Genomic DNA, 12,704 nt, shown 5'->3' with positions numbered 1-12,704 from the left:
AATGCTTCCTCCCAAGATGCATCCTGAAGTCTGTTTTAGTGCTCCATCTGCTTTGTCGCTAATCTCATCCCTGTGCTAATCTGATTAGCAACCTTCAGATTGTAAAATCTAAGACGTGGTCTGAAGTCAGTTTTGTGGTTAGCCTGTAATGACAGAGGATAGTTATTATTTGAGTGAGGCAGGCCTAGGATATGTGCTCAAGGTGTTCCTTTTTAAGAAGGTGTGAGCATAGCGAAGAAGAAAAAAAGAGGAAGAGAGATAAGCATATGCAACAGATACAAGAGTTTAAATTTTATTGAAGGAGGGGGACAAGTCAAAAACAGAATATGTATGATCCATGAGAGAAAGTAGTTAGATAATAAATGAATTATTAAATAGTAATGATGAAATGTATTATACATAGGCTACTATAGTATAAAACAAACAGCAGATTGTACAAACAATTTCAGAAATGATTGAGTTGGCTTATCAAGTAGGATATTTATAATGCAGTATGTACAGTTTAATTCCAGAATTCCGTATTTGTGATTTGAAATAAAGACCATTCATAATATTGGATTAATTAATGGCAGAAAAACCCACACTATTGTTTGCTACAACAGTTCAAAGTCATATTTGGAGTTTTGATAGCAAAAAAATTTGACTTCAGTAAATGTGTTCTTAATGAATGATTAATTTCAGTTTAAGTGTTCATATCAACACAGAGAACAGTTTGATGTTACAGTAAAATTAACATTGGATGAATTACCATCATATTGTAATGTCATCTAAATCTCCGCCTTCATTGACAGGGCGAATGATTAGAGGTGATTTGTTGTCGCCACTGTCACTCATATCTGGGTTTACAAAGGGAAACATGGCCTCAGTAAATTGGAACTGTGTAAAGGAATAGATGTGTGACTTGGCTTCTGCGTCACAGAAGGACACAGTCCCTTCCTCGTAGTCCAAAAACACCCCAATAACCTGCGGGCTCTGAGTGAGACACAGCAGCTTCGCCTGTCCCGCACATGCCCGGTATTCACTTGCTTTTCTCAAACAAATAGACCAATAACCGTCCTCTGGACTCAGTGTGACTAAACCCTTTCTGTTGACAGACTGTCGAGCCACACCCAAGTCCCACGATGTTTTGTCTCCAACGTACACTTCCCAGTAGTGCCTCCCTGTGGTAAAACACTGTGAAGCAAGAGAGGCTCCGGTCACTGGGACTGTTCAACTGTTCATTTCTCAGAGAGTGAAACACGAATACATGACATCCCACAGGAATACACAAATGCAAACCAAATCTTTATTTACCCTGGTGGAGAGGGCACATGGCGCCGTATCAAAACGCTCTGGTATATCCTCCAGGTTTTGTTCAACATCTCCATCCCAGACCTGTCTTCCATCCTCTGATACAACCAGCCAAGGGTTGGCTGTCCTGGGGTCCAGATAAATATCAACTGGTACACAGACAAAAAATAAATACTAAAGTACTGTAACAAAATACAAAAAACCTCAATCACAGTTTCTGTCTCATGCAACTTAGAATTTGAAAGTATCCTGTGGTATACATTGTCATCATACAAAGGTCCCCCACTTGGTAAACTTGCAGATACAGATTGTGCTTGGATATTTTGTGTTTTGTAGGTTGGCATGCCACTTTTATGGCTTATACTGTAAGCAAATAAATCAATCAAACTAATCAGATAGCTAAAACGATTGTCAGAAAATACCAGCAAGATTTTAGTAAACAATTAACCCCAAAAATACCCCCAAAAACATTTTAAGACTTAACTTTGAGCTCTTGGAATTTTTGATAGGCCTTTTGAGAACAAAGCAGTCAAATAATTCTAAATCAATAGATTGTTCCATTAATTAAAAAACAGTATGTTATTGAGTCTTTCAGGATGAAAGATATGTGACAGATGCGGAAAGATGTACATCCAACTGTACCTGCGTACTGCTGCATCTTCTCATGTTCTAAAAGTTAAGCAGAACATACAAAAATGAAACAAGGTTTATTGGATTTACTGTGATCATGACATTACATGTATGTTGCTGTTTTTTCACAGAAGTTAGTGGCATTGATAATGTACAGTATCTTTTTAAATGTGACCTTGCATGTAAAGCTTTTTCAAAGCTGGTTGAAGCTGCTGTTGAAGGTTGTCCACAGCCCTCCTCACAGCCCCCACACATGTGTCAGAATGGACGATGATGTCAGAGCAGTCTTTAGCAGATGGAGGAGAAGTCAGTGCTGGAAACCTCTGGCAAAAAGTTAAATGAGAGAAAGGAAGAAGAATGAGATGAAATGAAATGAAAATTAAGATAAGAGACATGAAAAGCTCTCTACCACCTATCAAACTCCAATTTGAATTATTTTTAGAATAATTTTGCACATCTATTTTCTACCTGTATGACCATTACATTTGAAATATCTTCCAGTGAGATAACTCCTGACCTGCAGAAGATAGAGATGGTCCTCAGTGTGAAAAAGATGCTCCAGCTCACTTCTCCTTCTCCCCAGCTCTGTGATTTCCTGTTCTAGCTCTGTGATGAGACTCTCCGCCCTCTGCTCAGCCACTGCCTGCTTACTCTGGATCGTCTCCACCAGCTTTTTCTGGATTCTCTCCATGGAATGAACCAGAGTGTAGAAAACCTCCTTGCTTTCCAATATGTCCCTCTTTGAGTTTTCCTGAAATCATTGGTTAACAAAAAAGATTGAGATTCTTTTAGATGATGCATGTGCAGAGTTTGAAAGAAAACTGTTTTCATATTAAGGTAGCTAAGAGGAACTTATGCGTTCCCTTTGCTAGAAGGGACGAATTTAGGGATAACTGGCTGAAAAATCTAATTAAGCTGTTCCAAAACGTTATGTTCACTCACTTTGCTGAGCTCCACAGAGTGTTTTATCTCCTCCACTTTCTGCCGTCTGTCCTGGATCATCTGCTGAATATCAGGCTCCATCCTTTTCATTTGAGCCTAAACAACAGAACTGGATTTAAAACCAAATCTGAAATCAAAGGCTTTCAATGTTTTTGATGGGATGATGGAACAAAGATGATGAGGTGTGCATGACCTCACCTTCCTCTCCTGACTCTCCCGCTCTACTGGGACGGTGTTGTGACAGCGGTGGTCGGACTCGGCACACAGAAGACACACACAGCTCTGGTCGTTTCTGCAGTATAGTTCCAGCAGCCTTTGGTGCCTTTTACAAATCCGGCTCTCCAGCATTGCCACAGGGTCAATCAGCTTGTGAATCTTCAAGGTGGCAACTCTCAGGTGTGGCTCCAGGTGACTTTCACAATATGAGGTCAAACACACAAGGCAGGATTTCAGGGCCTTTGTTTGCTTTCCCACGCATACATCACAATATATGTATTTTCCCTCCGTTGACATGGAGCTGTTGTGCTTTCTCGCTCGGATTTGCCCTGACATTTCCTTGGCAAAATTGTTTTCACAAAGTTCTGGGCGGCCTTCAAAGACTGTCAGACATTTGGGACAGGTGATGGCAATGCTGACTCTCCAGTGTGATGTGATACAGGTGAAGCAGAAGCTGTGACCGCAGGGAATGGAGACGGGCTCAGAGAAAACATCCTGACAGATGCAACACTGAAACTGAACTTCTGACAGGAGAACGCTAGGGAACGCCATGACCTTAGACAAAAAGACAGAACATTAGTTGTAACTGATTACAAAAAATAAATTAATCATTTACATCGAGTAACAGAGATTTGGTAACATTGAAAACCACCTCAAAAATTAAGATACTTTCAAAATATTACACATTATAGACCACAAAATCTGTCAGGGATTTTGTCTTCATTGTATTTAGTTCTTTGTTTTATTAGAGCCAGCAACATCTAAACTTCCTTATCATTAGCTTTGAACAAAGCAAAGCTGCCCACTGGCCAAAGTCCAGCTGCATAGTGTCATGATTCAGCCTCTTACTCACACGGCTAAGCATAGCTTGAAACATGGATTGGTTACACCCATTACAATCCAAAGACTAACATGCATTCTCCCTTTTATTCAGCGACAGTCATCATCCTGCAAGTGTTGTAAAGTACCACACTGCACACCACACCAGACTTTAAGGACTAATCAAAATATAAGTCCTTCCAATATACCAGCCTACCCGTCTGGCTTAGGACAAAGCAGAAACATTGTTGATTATTATTGAATTATTGTATTTCTTAAATCAAATGCTGCCACATAACCATCTGTTATTGTGTCTTGGTCTTACCTTGTTGCTGGAAGTGAAACGTGAGTTTGAAAAGTCAAACTCTAGCACAGCGGTTATGAAGTCAAAGTCCTCCCCGTTACCACTCCCTCTGGATTTTTTTTCCTTCTTCAGAGCTTACCAGCCTCCATATTGTTCCATGGTGGGAGGAGTAATGTCTAGGTCGGGGAAATGACTAGTTTTGTATTGTGTTTAAAATGGTATTGTTTTTTCCCAATTGATTTGTATTGGTTGAAGAAACAAAAATAAAGCGTAGTCACATTCATCACTTCACCATTCCAAGGCTTTTTATTTAAAATGGATGGAGAAATACAAAGCATATTCACACACTGTAAAAAGAAAAATCTTAACAGCCTACAAGACAATAATAAATAAAATGTATATAGCGCTATTCAAAATGCTCAAAGACGCTTTACAATAGCAGCTAAATCATACGAAACAAAAAACAAGGCAAAAACAAAACAAAGCAAACAAAACAAAACGTTGAAAAGTTAAAATCAAGCTGAAAAGGTGTGTTTTGAGGGCTGTTTTGAAGGATGAAAGAGTGTTGGCATTGCGGATGTGGTTGGGGAGGGCATTCCAGAGGGAGGAGTTGGATGCAGCAAAGGCTCTAGTTTGTCCTGATGGGGTGGAGGAGGTTGGCATCAGCGGACCTGAGACAATGGGTATGGTGGTGGAGAAGGTCAGAGAGGTAGGGAGGGGCCAGGTTGGTAAGGGCTTTGAAGGTGATGAGTAGTATTTTGAAATCAATCCGGTATTTGACGGGTAGACAGTGGAGGTCGTGGAGGACAGGGGTGATGTGGTCAGAGCGGCGGGTGGAAGTGAGCATACAAATGTATTTGTATTGCAGATCCATTTTTCTTCAATATACCTGGTCTCATTTCTCGACACGTTGAACCCTCAGGGACAGTGACTGTTGCGACAATCCATATTGTCTCAATAGCTATATTTACAGAAAAAGGGAATATACAATTTCAACACTCAATCAAAAATGTGTCGATTTTTTAACTGAAAGTGAAAACTAGCCATGACATAAAGAAAAAATGAATATCAGGCAAGCTCACCTCTGCCAACATACTATGTATTTCGGAGTCTGACAGCTGAATAGATGATCTTAGTCTGATTTTTAATCGAACAACATTATCTGTTGGCAGTAAAACAGAATGTTAATTAAAAGAAGACAAACAATATAATGAATAGGAAACAGCCACTTTTACTAACATTAGGTAATAATTATAAATATAATATAAATAATGAATTGCCTTGATTAGCTGTCTGAAACACGTCAAATGTACAACTTATGCTGGGCTTACACTAGAGGACTTTTAAAAGACTTTGAAAAGACCGAAGACTGAAACCCTCTTACATCAAAAGACAATCAACTCACACCTGAAGACAACTAGTCACACAAGTTAATTCAATATACAGAGAGGGGGACTTCCTTTAGTTATTTGACTAGCTTTATTTGCTGATCTCATCCCCCAATAACTTTAACTCCTAATCCTGTAGCCTATTTGACGGAAGAGTTCAGGTTGCGCGGCTGTCAGCCTGGTTCTCCACCGAGGCTTCTATGAAAAAGTATCCGAAATAAGTGCCTCACCAGGCGGACACAGGTTGCGACTAATGCCGCTCCTCCTGTGTCGTGCTTGGTGCATGCAGTGTTTACGTCATTTCGCTTGAGCCAACCCCCTAAGACTAGTGATAATATCAAACATGTTTGATAATGTCGGAACGTCAAGACGGGAAGAAGACTGGCTGAAATTGGGTCAGAAGACCACCATACACCAAACGACTGAGATAACGTGCGCGCGCCACAACTCCAGCGCGACTTCTGTGATTTCAGTCCGACATTGGAAGATTGTCTGCGACTGTCAAATCGCGTGAAAAGTCGTATAGTGTGAGCCCAGCATTAGGTAAAAAGTCTTAAAATGAAATGTCTCTGCACTATAAGTTAACTGTTGTGCATTTATAAAATTGTAAAGAATTAACTTAAAATTCTAGTTTTGTATGAACATGAGGAAAAGCAGACTAGGTTGTTTAATCAAGAGTTTAAGTAGATCCAAACTAGTCCTACATTATAAAACACATACAAGAAATACAGACTCAAATCAATTTAGTGAGTTTAATAAGGATGAAATGTACAATGAATTAACTGACGAGAATACATTATCAATTTGTCCCTCTAAGCTGAGGATTGGACCATGTAATGATGGTAACAAATGGATATACTTACGGGGCCCTTTTGTTGTAGTACGTAGAGTCAAAAAAGGTTTGGCAAGATGATGGGATACATGGAAACAAGAATATATTCATAATTTGTTAAGAACTGTGATATTGTTATATCTCAGAAAGTCCAATATATAAATGCATTTCTCAATAAAGGAAATCACACTTGAGTTGCTTTATGTTTAAAATAAAGTATTTAAAAATAAAGTATTTAAAAAGTACAGAATTAACCCCATAGCAAAAGCTTAAATACCTGAAAGATGAATGGGAAAAGTTTTTAAAAAGTAACAGGGAAAACTACTGTTGTTTGTAAGTAAGTAAGCTTTTAACAACATTTATTTCAATATAAACCATTGTTGCTGCAAACTCTTCATACCTTAAAATTAACAAATATATACAGGTAGACTACATCTAAAAAGAATTTAATATCATGGAAAAATCCATTCAGAAGTGAAATATATAATTTATTCATATATCTAGATTCATTCTAGATTCAAAATTTATGAAATAAAACCTCTTACCAGTAAATGTAATCAAGTTTACTCCACTGCTTCTGACGTTCTCAAACACAGAAAAGAGAGTAAATGTGTATTTAGTTCCAGCAGTGAGAGATGAGACTGTGTGAGTTACTGGTCCATCTCCATCTGGTGCAGTGATGTTGATCTCTGTACCATTAAGCTGGAGAATAAAACTGACATTGTTGTTCACTTTATTCCACTGCAAAGTAATACTGGTCTCAGTTTGTCTTGTTGATGTGAAGCTTTCTGTGTTTGGAGGAGCTGAGAATGGAATAAGATAAAATAAATGAATTCATCAACAAAGGATGTTCTGAAAAAGAGGATTCATGCTCCAACCAGCTGTTAAAGATTGTCCATTATGCATTACCACATGAACAAATACGAATGATGTCTGTAAATAACAGAAAAAGTAAAAAATGAAAAAAAAAAAATCTGCATTACTGAGAAGTATTTTGTCAAGGTCCGGTCATCATGCTTTAGAGTCATATTAATCACAATATGATTTACAAAAGATTACATTTCTCCAACAAAATACAAAGTCAGAACAGTTTTAAAAGCAATCATTCATCATATAAAATAATTTTACAGTTTTCTTCAGAAAAGTGAAGAGTTAATTTATCTCTAATGATAAAGTGTTTAGGAATTAAAAGACATGTCTTACCAGTGACTGTTGTAACACTTAATCCACTGCTTCTGACATTTTCGAAGACAGAAAAAATAGTAAATGTGTATTTATTTCCAGCAGTGAGAGATGAGACTGTGTGAGTTACTGGTCCATCTCCATCTGGTGCAGTGATGTTGATCTCTGTTCCATTAAGCTGGAGAATAAAGCTGATATTCTTGTTCACTTTATTCCACTGTAGAATGATACTGGTCTCAGTTTGTCCTATTGATGTGAAGCTTTCTGTGTTTGTAGGAGCTGAGAATAGAAAGAGTGAAGGGAATTGACTAATCTACAAAGGATGTTATTTCTAAAAAAATATTAATGCTCGATATGGTTGTTAAAGATTGTCTATTTTGTCTCAGGGTTGAAAAAATATTCCAATTTTGTGTGTTTTTAAAGGGAAAATTTAACACAGCAAATATATTTTAGTTTTACACTCATGCAATCAAATTAAAATAAGTGCCAAGTTAAAAGATACATTACTTAGAAATGAAGTGACATTTCTTACCAGTGACTGCTGTGACGTTTACTCCACTGCTTCTGACGTTCTCAAACACAGAAAAGAGAGTCAATGAGTATTTAGTTCCAGCAGTGAGAGATGAGACTGTGTGAGTTACTGGTCCATCTCCATCTGGTGCAGTGATGTTGATCTCTGTACCATTAAACTGGAGAATAAAGCTGACATTGTTCACTTTATTCCACTGCAAAGTGATACTGGTTTCAGTTTGTCCTGTTGATGTGAAGCTCTCTGTGTTTGTAGGAGCTGAGAATGGAAAAAGAGAAAGGAATAACTAATCTACAAATTATGTTTTTTCTAAAAAAATATTAATGCTCGATATGGTATTTAAGGATGGTCTAGTCTGCATCCGCACAAGAATAAAAACGAATGTGGTCTATTGAGAACTGAATAAGTTTAAAATTGTTTGCATTAGAAAGAATAAATATTCATGATCCACTTGTCATATTTAAGTATCATATAAATAACACTTTGTTTGACAACATGATGCTTCCCTTTTCAACAATGAATAATTACAAATTCAGATCAGTTTTAAAAGTAATCATTCTTCCTCTTAATTTGTTTTACAGTGATGGCCAAAAGATTGCAGGTCTGAAATAACATCCTAATTTGGTGTGTTTTTTAATTAACAAATTATTAAAAGATAATATATACCTAACAAATACATTATATTTTTACACTTGTGCAATCAAATGAAAATGATGGCTAAGTTGGAAGATACATTGCTTAGAAATTAAGTGACATGTCTTACCAGTGACTGCTATGACGTTTACTCCACTGCTTCTGACGTTCTCAAACACAGACAAGATAGTAAATGTGTATTTAGTTCCAGCAGTGAGAGATGAGACTGTGTGAGTTACTGGTCCATCTCCATCTGGTGCAGTGATGTTGATCTCTGTACCATTAAACTGGAGAATAAAGCTGACATTGTTGTTCACTTTATTCCACTGCAAAGTGATACTGGTCTCAGTTTGTCCTGTTGATGTGAAACTTTCTGTGTTTGGAGGAGCTGAGAATGGAAAAAGAGAAATAAATGAATTCATCAACAAAGGACGTTCTGAAAAAGAGGATTCATGCTCGAACCAGCTGTTAAAGATTGTTCATTATGCATTACCACATGAACAAATACGAATGATGTCTGTAAATAACAGAAAAAGTAAAAAAAAAATTTAAAAAAAATTCTTCATTACTGAGAAGTATTTTGTCAAGGTCCAGTCATCATGCTTTAGAGTCATATCAATCACAATATGATTTACAAAAGATTACATTTCTCCAACAAAATACAAAGTCAGAACAGTTTTAAAAGCAATCATTCACCATATAAAATAATTTTACAGTTTTCTTCAGAAAAGTGAAGAGTTAATTTATCTCTAATGATAAAGTGTTTAGGAATTAAAAGACATGTCTTACCAGTGACTGTTGTAACACTTAATCCACTGCTTCTGACATTTTCGAAGACAGAAAAAATAGTAAATGTGTATTTATTTCCAGCAGTGAGAGATGAGACTGTGTGAGTTACTGGTCCATCTCCATCTGGTGCAGTGATGTTGATCTCTGTTCCATTAAGCTGGAGAATAAAGCTGATATTCTTGTTCACTTTATTCCACTGTAGAATGATACTGGTCTCAGTTTGTCCTATTGATGTGAAGCTTTCTGTGTTTGTAGGAGCTGAGAATAGAAATAGTGAAGGGAATTGACTAATCTACAAAGGGTGTTCTTTCTAAAAAATTATTAATGCTCGATATGGTTGTTAAAGATTGTCTATTTTGTCTCAGGGTTGAAAAAATATTCCAATTTTGTGTGTTTTTTAAAGGGAAAAATTTAACACAGCAAATATATTTTAGTTTTACACTCATGCAATCAAATTAAAATAAGTGCCAAGTTAAAAGATACATTACTTAGAAATGAAGTGACATTTCTTACCAGTGACTGCTGTGACGTTTACTCCACTGCTTCTGACGTTCTCAAACACAGAAAAGAGAGTAAATGAGTATTTAGTTCCAGCAGTGAGAGATGAGACTGTGTGAGTTACTGGTCCATCTCCATCTGGTGCAGTGATGTTGATCTCTGTACCATTAAGCTGGAGAATAAAGCTGACATTGTTGTTCACTTTATTCCACTGCAAAGTGATACTGGTTTCAGTTTGTCCTGTTGATGTGAAGCTCTCTGTGTTTGTAGGAGCTGAGAATGGAAAAAGAGAAAGGAATAACTAATCTACAAATTATGTTTTTTCTAAAAAATTATTAATGCTCGATATGGTATTTAAGGATGGTCTAGTCTGCATCCGCACAAGAATAAAAACGAATGTGGTCTATTGAGAACTGAATAAGTTTAAAATTGTTTGCATTAGAAAGAATAAATATTCATGATCCACTTGTCATATTTAAGTATCATATAAATAACACTTTGTTTGACAACATGATGCTTCCCTTTTCAACAATAAATAATTACAAATTCAGATCAGTTTTAAAAGTAATCATTCTTCCTCTTAATTTGTTTTACAGTGATGGCCAAAAGATTGCAGGTCTGAAATAACATCCTAATTTGGTGTGTTTTTTAATTAACAAATTATTAAAAGATAATATATACCTAACAAATACATTATATTTTTACACTCATGCAATCAAATGAAAATGATGGCTAAGTTGGAAGATACATTGCTTAGAAATTAAGTGACATGTCTTACCAGTGACTGCTATGACGTTTACTCCACTGCTTCTGACGTTCTCAAACACAGACAAGATAGTAAATGTGTATTTAGTTCCAGCAGTGAGAGATGAGACTGTGTGAGTTACTGGTCCATCTCCATCTGGTGCAGTGATGTTGATCTCTGTACCATTAAACTGGAGAATAAAGCTGACATTGTTGTTCACTTTATTCCACTGCAAAGTGATACTGGTCTCAGTTTGTCCTGTTGATGTGAAACTTTCTGTGTTTGGAGGAGCTGAGAATGGAAAAAGAGAAATAAATGAATTCATCAACAAAGGACGTTCTGAAAAAGAGGATTCATGCTCGAACCAGCTGTTAAAGATTGTCCATTATGCATTACCACATGAACAAATACGAATGATGTCTGTAAATAACAGAAAAAGTAAAAAATTAAAAATAAAAAATTCTTCATTACTGAGAAGTATTTTGTCAAGGTCCAGTCATCATGCTTTAGAGTCATATTAATCACAATATGATTTACAAAAGATTACATTTCTCCAACAAAATACAAAGTCAGAACAGTTTTAAAAGCAATCATTCATCATATAAAATAATTTTACAGTTTTCTTCAGAAAAGTGAAGAGTTAATTTATCTCTAATGATAAAGTGTTTAGGAATTAAAAGACATGTCTTACCAGTGACTGTTGTAACACTTAATCCACTGCTTCTGACATTTTCGAAGACAGAAAAAATAGTAAATGTGTATCTATTTCCAGCAGTGAGAGATGAGACTGTGTGAGTTACTGGTCCATCTCCATCTGGTGCAGTGATGTTGATCTCTGTTCCATTAAGCTGGAGAATAAAGCTGATATTCTTGTTCACTTTATTCCACTGTAGAATGATACTGGTCTCAGTTTGTCCTATTGATGTGAAGCTTTCTGTGTTTGTAGGAGCTGAGAATAGAAATAGTGAAGGGAATTGACTAATCTACAAAGGATGTTATATCTAAAAAATTATTAATGATCGATATGGTGGTTAAAGATTGTCTATTTTGTCTTAGGGTTGAAAACATATGCCAATTTTGTGTTTTTTAAAGGGAAAAATTTAACACAGCAAATACATTTTAGTTTTACACTCATGCAATCAAATGAAAATAAGTGCCAAATTAAAAGATACATTACTTAGAAATGAAGTGACATTTCTTACCAGTGACTGCTGTGACGTTTACTCCACTGCTTCTGACGTTCTCAAACACAGAAAAGAGAGTCAATGAGTATTTAGTTCCAGCAGTGAGAGATGAGACTGTGTGAGTTACTGGTCCATCTCCATCTGGTGCAGTGATGTTGATCTCTGTAACATTAAGCTGGAGAATAAAGCTGACATTGTTGTTCACTTTATTCCACTGCAAAGTGATACTGGTTTCAGTTTGTCCTGTTGATGTGAAGCTCTCTGTGTTTGTAGGAGCTGAGAATGGAAAAAGAGAAAGGAATAACTAATCTACAAATTATTTTTTTCTAAAAAATTATTAAAGCTCGATATGGTATTTAAGGATGGTCTAGTCTGCATCCGCACAAGAATAAAAACGAATGTGGTCTATTGAGAACTGAATAAGTTTAAAATTGTTTGCATTAGAAAGAATAAATATTCATGATCCACTTGTCATATTTAAGTATCACATAAATAACACTTTGTTTGACAACATAATGCTTCCCTTTTCAACAATAAATAATTACAAATTAAGATCAGTTTTAAAAGTAATCATTCTTCCTCTTAATTTGTTTTACAGTGATGGCCAAAAGATTGCAGGTCTGAAATAACATCCTAATTTGGTGTGTTTTTTAATTAACAAATTATTAAAAGATAATATATACCTAACAAATACATTATATTTTTACACTCATGCAATCAAAT

General features: G+C 36.1%; 1 protein-coding gene across 1 annotated transcript; it reads right to left on the bottom strand.

Moving 5' to 3' along the window:
- Positions 1-750: 750 nt before the first annotated feature.
- On the bottom strand, positions 751-3,630 carry LOC307268883 (E3 ubiquitin-protein ligase TRIM39-like; the record flags this gene model as incomplete). Its single annotated transcript, XM_080051671.1, has 7 exons — positions 751-1,173; positions 1,294-1,439; positions 1,933-1,959; positions 2,096-2,243; positions 2,438-2,671; positions 2,863-2,958; positions 3,061-3,630. 7 exons carry the CDS (start codon positions 3,628-3,630, stop codon positions 751-753), a joined length of 1,644 nt encoding a protein of 547 aa, XP_079907797.1.
- Positions 3,631-12,704: the final 9,074 nt, after the last annotated feature.

The sequence above is a fragment of the Ammodytes marinus genome (genome assembly GCF_949987685.1).
Source record: "Ammodytes marinus genome assembly, chromosome: 23".
Taxonomy (NCBI): domain Eukaryota; kingdom Metazoa; phylum Chordata; class Actinopteri; order Uranoscopiformes; family Ammodytidae; genus Ammodytes; species Ammodytes marinus.
Note: the sequence above shows the minus strand (reverse complement) of the source record. Positions and strands in the feature narration are given on the sequence as shown.